Below are 12726 nucleotides of genomic sequence, written 5' to 3'. Positions count from 1 at the left end.
TGCCACTATCGTAACGATCTGTTTGTTTTACTCCTCGACGGATGAGGCATCAATCGTCCGCTATCTTAGGACGTTCAACTCGAAAACCGGTGGACGGTTGTTCTTGGAAAACGACGGGACGAGGGTGAACTGGTACGACGGAGAAATCGAAACTTTCGCGGGAAATGAAGGGGGTTAGAGGACCATCTTACGGTCCTGAAAATGATACCTAACTTGGGTTTTTTTTTTTTTTTTTTGGAGAAAATAGTTCCATTAATGGAGAATTTTTTACGCGGGCTTTGCTGTATTGCCCTCGGAGAGTGTGAAAGTATTTTTTTCGTTTAGGTTCTTTGCAAAATGGCGGCGGTACGGCCGCACCCCCGAACCGCTATTTTAAATGAACGCTCTCAAGGTGTTGTTCCCTTGCTGTCGCATGGTTTAACTTGGAGAAAAATGTCTAGGATTTTCATCATCTACATATCAACGACTAAAGAAATGCGTAGAATTTTTGAAAAATATCGAGTTTCATAGAAATGGTGAAGATGTGACGAAAGAAGCATTTGCTCCCTAAAATTTCGGAATAAAAATATTAATTGCACAGAAAGTTTTCGATATATTCCAAAAATACTGTCTACGTCTGTAGATTATATAACAGAGAGTATTTTGAGAAAATTTCAAACGAATCGGATGAAAATTGTAACAGTTACGGATAACACCGTCTAAAATTTCGATTCCTGATTGACGCGCTTCGTTAAATCATCTCCAGTGGCATAAAACCATGAATATTTTTCGTTAAATCTGTTTAGTTCACATTTAGAAAAAAACATAAACTATCCGTTTAAGCAAAAGAAAGAAAACTGAAATTTTTTCAAAACTCAGGAAGAGCCTAACCCTTTAAGTGACGATAGTGAATAAATCGGCTTATCGAGGATGGATCGGTAGATGAGGGCGTCCTGAAGCAATCGAAAAAAAGCTGAACGTTCGCGAGCCTTATCTCAACGAATGGATCTTACGCGCGCGAAGTTCATTTAAGAAGAATAATTATATCGTGACTAGAAAACTCGAAATCAGTCGTGACCACGACAGCTACCTCTTAAATCATACGATGTGTGAAGTTCGTTATCGTACGTGACGATCGCATGCCGATAAAATTTGCAAGAATTAATGATCCCTGGGTTCACCTCCATCGAATGTCTTCGCGTACTGGTACACAGGCCTGGAAGTTAATTTTGTGCTTCCTTATGAGGCGCACGCGGAAGAAACGATCATTATTGGACGAATAATCTTTCACGTCGTTAAGATAGCTATATGTCATTATTCGTCGATACGACTTAGCGATTGAAACTACGCCAGCGGTTTATTTTTCGCGGATATACCTCTTCTTCTTACGATGCATAGCACAAGGAAGTAATGAGTGAGAATGTACTACATTTAAAATTTATGGTCTCTCCAAGTGCTCTTTGAATATCACAGTAGTTTCTTCCGTTCGTATTTCTTGATGGATACTCGCTACTTTTTAACATTATGTATACAGGGTGGGCCACGTAAGATAAGTGAATAAGATGGAAGAAACATTTTTCTGATGGCAGAAATGGCAAAAATCGAACGGAAGTTTCACGTTTGATTTGAAATTTTAGAATCAGAGGTTATCTTAGGGTCGTATTATTATGCGTAGAACAGAAAAATTGCCATTTATTAAAAAATAATTTTTTTCACGTCATTCACCCTTCGAAGCCATTTAAATTACGTGTAAAAATAGTCTCGCGTCGCGTGGCCCACCCTGTACATTCGAAAGCGAGAAAAATGCAGGTAAACGCTGAGAAGTTGGAAAGCGTCTCTGTATAGATTTCCCGATAAATGTTGAGATTCTGATAAATTGATATTCAATAAGTGGGTAGGTTTTAATGGAGTCTAATCTATCAATCTTCGGAGGCAACATATTGAAGCTACTTAAGTCGTTTGATATCCTCAATTTACCTGAAACCCAGCTAACGTTTCTAACTTTCTTGAAATAGATTTAGCACATCGGATACATTGTGCATTCAATTTATCCGACATGTTTAAGTCCGTCTAACATTCTTCAGATACCTAGTTCTGTCGAACAAATTGTATCCCTTCTTCATCAACGTGATCTCGGAGCTAATTTTACGCTTCCTTATGGCGTACACGCGGATGGAATGATCATTACAGAGAAAACGATTTCTCATATCATGTTAAGACAGTCGCGCGTCATCATTCTTGATGGCCAGACTGGTACAGTCCTGAGCTTTTATTTTCAACTAGATTTCCATCTTATCTACGGTATATATAAGAGTGTATATATCAAGCGATCGATAACTATAATTGAAATCCGCAATTCACTAAGGATTTGATTATACCTCGCGTCTTTAATCAATTATTACAGTAAAGCTTCGATAGTACTTCGATTGTCGCGTCATGCATAGTTTGTACTACTTGATTAACTGGAAAATTCAATTAATGTCCGTTATACCGGGTGGAATTTTTCTCTATGATTAATACGTTACGAAATAGAAAGGAATTAATGATATTTAGTGAAAAATGAATATTTTCAAGGGATGCAATTTCTGCTAATAAATTAAACCTTGCAGGGGAATATATCGAAGTGATAATCACCGATATTGATGAAACTTCACGTATTTTTCTATGTCGTCAATCGTCCACATTGAAGGGGTGAAAATTGTCCTCGAAGATGAAGATAATAAACGTTAATTTTTATTTTTTAAATTTGTTGCTGAAAAATACAGAATTCCTCAATTTACATGATTCCTCTATCTCTAATAATTCTCGAGATATTCGACTGAATATATTTACTATCCACAATTTTAAGGGCTATTTTCACCCCTTCACTGTGCACCATTGCCAGTATAAAAAAAATACGCGTGGCATATTTTTTTCAGAACTGCTCTATATCAAAGTTTCATCAAAATTGATGATTATCGCTTCAGTATGTTTCCTTGTTGGAACTTGACGGCGGTGGTGTGTGTTCGCGGAATTAATTTATTCTTTGTAATTTGTTAACGCGTCACTTAGCACGATTATCACTTAGTACATCAGGGGATTCTGTATTTTGAGCGTGAAATTACACTTGGCTGATGATTCAGCGATATTGTGACACCTTAACATGAACGCACGAATGTCTGAATCGTTGTTACATCGATAATGTCATCCATCTCGTAGTGGGCGTGGTACGATCATTGATCAACGTCTTGGTGTACCTACATCGAAGCATATCGGCTACTTTCCTTTTTCCTTCTGCGAAATCTATTTCTGTCTGTAGTTTATTTACGCTTTAACACTTTGTAAATATACACGGGATGTGTAACAAATATCTCGTGTAAATTTATTTTCCGTGAGTGTTTAATATCCTCGAACACCGATAAATTTCTTCCAAAGAGAATTATCGCCGATTTGCATAAAACGGAAAATTTCAACGTTCCACCAAATTATACAATTTTCGCCGGAGAATTTTGTCAAACAAAAGTTCACTATAATCAGTGAGGGGACAAAAGGGATTTTTACAATCCTCGTTTCTTATCCCTCTCTTCTGTGGAAGCTGAGATCAAAATGGAAATATCTCTGGGGTATGTAACAAGTGATATTGCGTTAACTCGTAAGTGAAACACATGGGTCAGGATATCCCCGGGGATTTTTTTACACCGTTACTACTTTACGAGTGGCTTTACACGTTCTTTGCCCACCTATCTAATTCTGTTTCAAATTGTATCGACAAATTTTATTTTTTTATCGTTCATATTAATTCGCCACGATATTGTTAGGTTACCCTGAAAGCTCTAACGGCTTTAAAGCGTTCATTTTAGAAAAAACGTGATTATTGAAATTAAACATTTTTATTGAAAATAATTTCTGTACCCTAGGACAGGGTACCACCTATGTATTATTGCAGAATCGTAAAAAAATGAAAGGTACATCAACCAGTCTTGGTCAACAGAAAGTACCTTATCCTTTTGTATGACAACTGTACAAAAATGACACCAACTGAGTATTTAAGTTTTCCCTCGTCCCCCAAATTTCCCTGATTTATCACCGACTGATTTTCTTGAACTTGACAGTTTCCTTGCACACAAACGATATAAAAAACAGGAGAATTTTGAAAATTCCTTTCAGAAGTATCTTTCTCTTCGAGATTCGGATTTTTATATACCCACAGTTAACTCTTTGCGGTCGCATTTTCCGCAGGCATGGTAGTCTTATTGGTTGGGATTATTTTTTGATAGCGCGCTTTCAAAATGTATAAATTTGATTCAAATGAGTTTGTTCAAGCCATATGCATGTTATTATTATTTCACCCCGTTTCTGTAGGCAAAGGGCGTCCACAGAGAGTTTGTAAGGTGAAAACGTAAAAACGAAAAAGTGTATCGAAAATTATGCGAATTATTTGAAATAAAAATATCTTCTGAAAAATGAACGACCTAATAACATTCAACCAATAAATTCGCGAACAAAATGATCCACTCCGAAGAATAAATACCGAAGCCGTGTAACGTTGACGGAGAATTTGTTTACCTTCCAAATTTTCAGACGGCAGCGAACATTAGACACGGGAAATAATAACGAGCCCTCGAAGCCCCAGCATCAGCACCCCATGACGCGCCATCACTAAGGCGACGGCGCATCAACGATGCGACCTATTACGGCGCGAGCAAATTGCTTCCCGTCGTAAAATCCGTTTGAGTGATTGATTAGCATGAAGTTAGACCGACTGGTTGACTCGCGGTTTCTTCAACACCGCCACTCCCCCCCTTTTCCACCCTTACCAGTGTACATAAACACGGACGAACGTAACGCGCATTCCCATAACGGTCGTCCGGGCAAGTATCGACATTATCGGCATCAAGCATCTCTATTAGTTGTGTCGTCCACGGCTCCGCTACATCCGTCAAATTAGAATCGGTCTTTATCCCTCTTTTTATCATTAACTCCGAGGAAAGCGCGTAGGAGGAATTACAGACGTCCCGAGACCGACGCGGGTAATAACAGTTCTTGCTGTGACAGCTGTTGCTGTATTGTACCTGGGTCCCGGTTAGAGCACGGTCACGTACTCTCGTCGTCTTTAGCGTGTGAAATGACAGTTCGATCGGAGTACAGAGAGTGTTCAGGGTAATGAGACACCCTGTTTCGTTTCGGAAAAAAAGAATAATCCTCTGTACGTGGCTGTTTACAGTCTCGTTGAAAAATTCTTCACTAAGAAATCACCTGTAGATACTACAACCTTGGCCAAAATTATTACTCTATAGTACATTTGGGAAAATCGTGATAACACAAACAATTCAGAAAATCGTATTCCTTTCTCCTCTGAAACCCTCCTACTTTTTAGGGGTTTGAACATTTTTCCCGCCATTTTCTTGGTCCTTGGAACCGTCAAAATGGGAGATCCTTATTTTCTACTCGAATGTTATTCGAATATGCTAAATTCAAATAAAATAGAAGGGAGCAAGGAACACTGAACACGGCTAGCAAAGGATGACGAACAATAGAAAGGTTTCAGAAGAAATAGTTATTACTCGATACTTTTGGCTAAGGCTATATGTGTTCACATCGGGCGCCATCAACGATAAAAGATAACCATTAGTCTGGAACTTACCTTGCCGGTGGTAGCCGACTTGTAGAGCGGGCCCATGATGACATGATCGGTGGGGCAACCATCCGAGTCAATTAAGACTATCTCGCTGGAGTCCACGCCGTCCATAGCCACCAACTCGCGTACGAAGATCTCGTACGGGCTGTTAGGGTCGAGGATCTCGAACTTCAGTGCCAACGGATCACCGACTTCAGCTGATGGGATGGCTTCGTTTCCACTACGGTCGGTGATCTTCATGGCGACGTTGGGCGAATCGACGATCACCTCCTCGGACAGGGCAGGCGTTATGTCACCGTGTACACCGAGATCGACTTCGTTCGACACCGTTTTGTTGGTCAGATCGTATTGACAGGTGACGGCGAGGCCGAGATCGGAACTGGTGACAATTGTGTCGTGGTGCTGGATCACAACGTCGTTCAAGTAACGGCCAAGACCCTGTTGTCTGATGTTGCACTCCAAGTCGTCGTAGGCCATTCGGAGCTCAAACTCCAGGGCGCCTTTTACGTCCTGCACGCATGAATTTGGCGATCCTTTCACGTACACCTTGCCGTAGAACAATTTGCTCGTTTGGATTCTTGTCACCATGTCACCGGCACGACAGTCGATCGTAACGTTGTAGCAAGAGCTCAGCTCGTACGTCGATCCCTCCGGCACGTCCAGATACGGTTCCTGAAGTCAACAAAGAATTTCGTCCCCTGTGCAATGCATTTCTTGTATCGTGTTTTTTTTTCACCTATCGTTACTTTTTCGTGACCGGTGGAACGCGTGTGTCCCTCTTGAGTACTCAATTTAGTATCTTTTACAGATAAAACGATTGGTAAGTAAATAAGAAATTTTAAAAGATAATTCGGTCCTGAAAGGGTTAAAGAGATACCATTTGGACAATTTTACGAGTGTCACATTTATTAACGAGTACTGCGAATTGTTTATTTATATGTGAAATTTTTTAATACAACGTGGAAGTCAGGAAATATGAATGCGATTGTGCAAAAATAGCGTTTCGAGAGTAAATTTTGAAGTATTTAAATTAAATAACAATATGGATCAGAATGGATATGCGTGGATATATGGGGTGAGTCAATATGCACTGCCACCTGAAATAACTCGGTATTTATTGATTTTATCAAAAACTGTTTTTTATGAAATACATTGTATTTGATGGAGCTCGTCAAATGGATGCGTTCTGATTTTTTTCTTTTTGAAGTTTTTTGAGGTGTCAAGATTATTTCCATTCTTTTTTCAATGGCACGCTATATATTGATATATTTTTTATATCGTCAAGATTTGAAAATTTTGTAACATTGTATCTACCAGTATTTCTTAGTTTTACTTCAGGTGGCAGTTCCTATCGACTCACCCTGTATCGAATTATATCCGCGTCATATCTCAGTTTCGTGTCGAAGAAAATGACTGCAATTGACACTTGCAGAAGGTACTGTATTTTAAACCTGGTAATATTTTACCTGATCATATTAATTCGACAATACGCCTTGCTAAAACGATAATTTACGTTGATCGGATAATAACAATTTGCATATTCAGACTACAATTACGCACCAGTGTTATCATTATCTGCTATTTACAGAACTCAAACTGTCGTGAATGTTCATTCTTGTTTATTGTTTTATTTGTTAACGAATTACTGGACGCATAAACTCAGAACAGGTCGTTCATTATCGAGACTGTGGCATTAACTTTGAGATATTGCACGTTTATGCGATCACATTAGAACCCTATTCCAAGGATGTACTTATCATTTCTAACAAAAGTTCCCAGATTGCAAGAACGTTTAATTTACGCGCTAATAGTTTTTTGTTTAATTTTAAACGTTTCGGACATTTAATGCTAATTTATGAAAGTACCATGCCTTCCATTCCGCTGTAATAAATTATTAAGGGGATATATCATCCTGAGGCGCCTAAAACTGAGGTAAAGTTTGAGAATTTTTTTAACAGGTAAGTACTGACTGAAAAATTTCAATTTTTTCAGAGGATATGAATGTCACTTTCTGCTTTCCTCTTCAATTTTTAAAAAGTAACTTTTTCCAATTTTTTCGATATCTCGGTTACTTAATTTTTTAGAAACGTTCAAAGTTGACTTTCTTTGGTAAAAAGAAGTTTTTCCTCTTCAAACTGCCACCATTTCTACATGTAATAATTTTAATTTTTGAAAAATCTCACGTATTATATAGTAGGCAATAATTTTTTATTTAGACGTTCCAATCCCTGCCACCGATGTAATCGATGATCTAGCAGAATAAGCTTCGCAATAACTCCTGCATCTTTAACACGTTGACTTTGCAAAAATTAGAGAAGAAAGCTGCATTTACTTCCTCCAAACAAAATTGGAACTTCTCACTAAGTATTTCCCTACGAAAAAAATTCCCAAGCTTCAACCTATCTTCGAACGCCTCGGGGGTGGTTTACCCCCATAACCTCCAAGTGCGTGAACTTCTCTTCCACGCTGCACATCCTTCGAATCCGCAAGCATTCTCGAAACACATCTTCCAAACTAATACCTCGCGAAACATCATCTACGTATCTATCGAAACGAGAAAGAAGGGCGATTCAGTTTTTCCTATCGTTTTTCTCCGTTGCTTGAAAACGGAGGAAGAAAGAGAGAAAAAAAAGAACCTCTCGTAGATCAAACCGAAATAGAATAGAAAAGCGAAGAGAACCGTGACGCGAGTATGATATGTAAAAAGTACCAGTGATTCAGTTCGACGTGGAACGCTAGCGGAAATAGAGTGAGCCGATTCTTCAACAGGTTGGCGAGAAGAAAAGTCTTTGTCTTGACTTTCTCGGGGCCGTGAGGTACCGTTCTCTCTCGTATGCACAAACTGAAGAGCCACCCACAGGCTCGATAGAGCAAGCATCTGCGATGGAAACTCGATTTTCCACGAATGCGCTCTCGGCGAATTGTTCGACCTGGTTTGCACGTGTGCAATGTAATCACGTTTACAGAAAATCCCTACCGGCCCTTTCAAGAGTACGTGGCATTGCGAAACGGGTGAAATGTGTGGTCTACGATTTCCAAGCGTATTCTATGCTGGAAATTGACGTCGAATTGTTTTACTTCGTGTGCCGAATGAATTAAAGTAAGTTCGCCCCCGACGAAATTTCACATTGCGAAACAACATGTTCCACCATTTCTGCCAAACGCCGCGGAATAACACTTTGTTAAACGCCCCTTCGCCGAACGAACGGTCAGTTGTTTCGTGAAAATCGAGCACAGCCGTGGGGCACCGTCTTTAAGTTTATTCTTTTGGCCCATTCTTAGCGAGCAGAGGAAAAATGATATTGATTAGAATACGTCACAAGTCGCGTATTTATTTAAATTTTGAGAGAATTTTAAAGGCATAATTACAGAAAAATTATTGGCAAACTTTCAATTTTTAATTTTTGAAGAGTATTCTAGAAATTAACACTTCTTCTTCCACGAGAGACTTCCTTATTTCGTTGTCGTACAAGTTTGCCAAAGTTTTTCTTCATCTACGACCTATTCTGCGGGAGCTACATAGTTCGTATCGAATATCACGAAAAAGCGTTTATCGAATGCGCGCATACTTAGCATATTTTCGAAGTCAATTTTCCCGAGAGGAAAGTTTCGTGCATGGCGAAATTTACCGGACGATACTGACGTATTTTCAATCGAAATACCACCTTGTTTGCGTTTGTATGATGACAAATACAGTATCTACTGACGATTTTATCATCAATAATTAACCCTTCCAGGTAGAAGATTTAAATATCCGGCCAGATCGTTGTTAGTTGGCACATTACCTATCCGTGTTTGCCTCAAGTTTAGAATTTTCTTATCAGAAAACTACTAAAATTGGACGATAAAGTAGACGACAATTCTGGTTACTGACATAAGGGTTAAGCAAACAATTCGAATTCGACGCAATTTCTCACCTGAATGTCAGACAAAGTGGCTCTGGAGTGATGACTGAGACGGCAGACCATGTCACCGGTATCGCCATAATCGTAAGAATGGCAACGGAATGGAGAATTCAGGCAAAGCTCTCGGCACTCTTCAGCGCTGCCAACATCTTGATAGACAGAATCCACGGTCTTCAAGATGCGACCGGACAATTTTTTGAATTCGCAAAGCTTCACAGGCTCGTCCACGCAATGATTTTCGAGATAATCGAAGCTCTTCGCAGCTTGGAACGCGTTCGATCCTGCGACGGTTAGGCGATCCATGTCCGAAAGTTCGCATTGTTTCGTCGTGTTTGCGTAGTTTGCAGATCTGAAACAAAAATTGAATTCTCGGTAAAGATTTTTGCTGTTTAATCGAAGGAGAAGTGATTACGTTCGAAAGGAAATAGGTTTCGGGGTATAGTTAATCGAACAAAATGTGTCTACAGTTGTTTTTTGTGGTTCGAGAAGATCCGCTTTGTAAATGGGCAAATATAAAAAAGAATTAATTCAACGATAGGCTCAATTAAGTGAATTTTTGTTAAACGAAAGAATTATTGAAAACGTTTGTTTTTCAAATAAAACAGATATTTCAATGCAAGCACGGAATTTATTACACATTGATTACAATAGAGATTGCACTGTACATTGTTGCTTCAACAGCGTTAAATACGGGAAAAAAGAGGGAAAATTTTGAAAAATATTGTTTTGGTCGCTGTGGTAGCATTGTTCTCTTGTTGACACCCCTCGTATACAATTACGGCATTCAAATCAGAATCACTGATCCGATGAAAGATAAAAAATGTGAAGTGTATTCGTTCGTATCGTGCCGGTCTAGCGAAATTCAGGTAAAAATGTTTGAAAATATACAGTGTGGCCCACGTGAAACAGTCTACATAATTATCTTCTCTAGCTACGAGACAATTTTTATACTTAATTTAAACAGTTTTAAAGGGTGAATAAGATGGAAGGATAATTTTTTTACAAATACCATTTTTTCCTGTTTTTTTTTCTTCACACGAATGTATACATTTCTTTCTACTCTATGCTGCAGCAGACACTGATGTGCATAAACATGCATAATAATTTCGAAACTTCCTTTCATTTTCTGCCATTTCTTCCACCTTATTCACCCTTTGAACTCATTTAAATTACTATAAAAATTTCCTCGTACCCCTGTAGCTGAAGAAGATAATTAAATGGCCAGTTTCACGTGGCCCACCCTGTATATCGAAGGAAAAAATATTCGACCATGGTATTATCGAACTCAGCCTATTAATTCAAACTGATCAATTCACTTACTTCAAATATTTAAAAAAATCTATTTCACACGGCTCACCCTGTATATATCACGTTATATAACTCTGTCGACAGGTTATTATTTCAATGTATATTAACCACTCCAACAAAAGTATCTTTGATTACCATTCGATGACCACGTTCTACTAAACTATCAACTAAATTAACCTGTTGCACGATATCTGTACAAAATGGCCAAAATCCTTCTACTAAAATTCTGGGCGGTTACCGCTGTAACTATTGTCACGATGAACAGTGAGTAACAGAGAAAGCGAAACTCCGGATTTCGGTTGCACAATGTGCGAAATGTATTAAGTTTCGGCGAGTAGTCCATAAAGGGAGAATCACTCGAAATATAGGACAGTAGAAATGGTAACGAAAGCTGGGTAATGCATTTTCGCAAAACTGCAAGCTTCACGGTTGCCAAATATCGCCGTACCGCAAATTACACTTTGTTCCTCGAGAGCATTTAGCGTATTTATCGCCAACGCTCTTACCGTGATCGTCGGGAATTCCTTGGGCAAGTTTATTAGAAAACTACGACTCGATGTTAAACATTTCTTTCGACTGTGAGGAACCGTTGATCTGAAAGCAGCTGAAACTGTTCTTCCACCGCGTTTAATCAACAAGAAACCTGTCTTTAATGGCGTGAAACAGAAATATTGCATTTAGAAGTGTTCGCTCTCTGAGCATGTCACGATGAAATATACGAGTGTATTAAGAGGTTTTTCCTTTTATTTTTCGAGCCAGACTGGCGCCGTTCGTTCAAGCAATTATTGTATGCTACCGGAGTTGATTACTTCCTAATACTGCACAGTCAACCTGCGAAAACACTAATTTAGTGACGTTTACAGAGGAGTCAATTGAACAGGTTCCCATCTCTTTATCGCTTTTTGCTCCGCCTTCGTTAATGCCTCTATACAACAAATGTAATACACAGACGTCCTGCGAGGAGATAGGGAACTTCTCGTCGTTGTTTCTTAATTTTTCTTTCGTTTTTTCCTATTTTCTTTTTTTTTCATCTATTCCGGCCGCAAATCAAGCATCGCGAAGTTTTACGCGCTTCGATGTACCGGGTGATTGAAATATTCATAGCTCATTCCGGCTGGGAACTATGTATACGAATGGCGAAAGGAACGAGTAATACCAGTTTTTGAAGGATGCAATCGTTATCGCAAGAACGTCGATCTCTTTTTTAATAGCTTCGATTCGTATGAATAAATGGTTAAATTATTGTTAAGATAGGTCTTTCGAGTTGATCAAAATTTACTTTCTTATTTGGAAGGTATGAATTCTTTATGAATGTAGCTGTTAACCTTTTTAATATTTTAAAATTTAATTTTAATGTTTTGCTATTTTATAAAAACAGTGTGTTTGTAATGTTACAGAAAAAATTAGGATCATTTTTTAATGGGAATAGCTTATCACCTGTTGTCAATTAAAGTTATTCAAACAAAAGAGTGGTCTGTAATTAAAGGATTAAATTATATACATTTCTTCCTTTTATTACTCGCTGTATAACGAAATTCCTTAGGTTCGTTTTACATTCAGTAAGTGTCCTAATACTTATGAATGAGACTGTGTATGCATGGAATTTGCTACTAAATATAAATTATTCAGAACTTTAACAGAAACTTTCCTAGTAAAATTAATCAGCATCAGATTTCCGTGGTTTTAATAAAACGCTATTTATTGCTACAGTTATAACTGATTTTACTTCTCTTAAATAGCATTGTTACAACGTTGATATCGATCGGTATATCCCTGTAAATTTATCTTCAATTCGGTAGAAAAATGTTGTCATCGTTATGCAAATATTTATCACGAAGCACTGTGAAATGTGCATAAATATAGATCGCGAGCGTTACGATATCACACAGCGAATATTTGCATTTCGATTGATCTATA

At 38.4% G+C, this 12726-nt stretch overlaps 2 protein-coding genes across 2 annotated transcripts in view; one reads left to right on the top strand and one right to left on the bottom strand.

Annotated features, from left to right (window-relative positions):
• LOC108578785 overlaps nucleotides 1–12726 on the bottom strand; it is a 112213-nt gene that overhangs the window by 6685 nt on the left and 92802 nt on the right. Inside the window, exons 3-4 of the mRNA XM_017942180.1 lie at nucleotides 9514–9850; nucleotides 5603–6268 (exon numbers count right to left, since the gene is read on the bottom strand). Of these exons, the coding sequence (XP_017797669.1) occupies nucleotides 5603–6268; nucleotides 9514–9850 (1003 nt within the window). The remainder of the gene's footprint in view (nucleotides 1–5602; nucleotides 6269–9513; nucleotides 9851–12726) is intronic.
• The window catches only part of LOC108578786 (autophagy-related protein 16-1-like), a 433092-nt gene that overhangs the window by 343565 nt on the left and 76801 nt on the right, over nucleotides 1–12726 (top strand). The gene's annotated exons all lie outside the window — the stretch shown is intronic.

Source organism: Habropoda laboriosa, unplaced genomic scaffold (assembly GCF_001263275.1).
Source record: "Habropoda laboriosa isolate 0110345459 unplaced genomic scaffold, ASM126327v1 scaffold47, whole genome shotgun sequence".
NCBI lineage: Eukaryota > Metazoa > Arthropoda > Insecta > Hymenoptera > Apidae > Habropoda > Habropoda laboriosa.
This window is presented reverse-complemented; position numbering and strand designations above follow the sequence as displayed.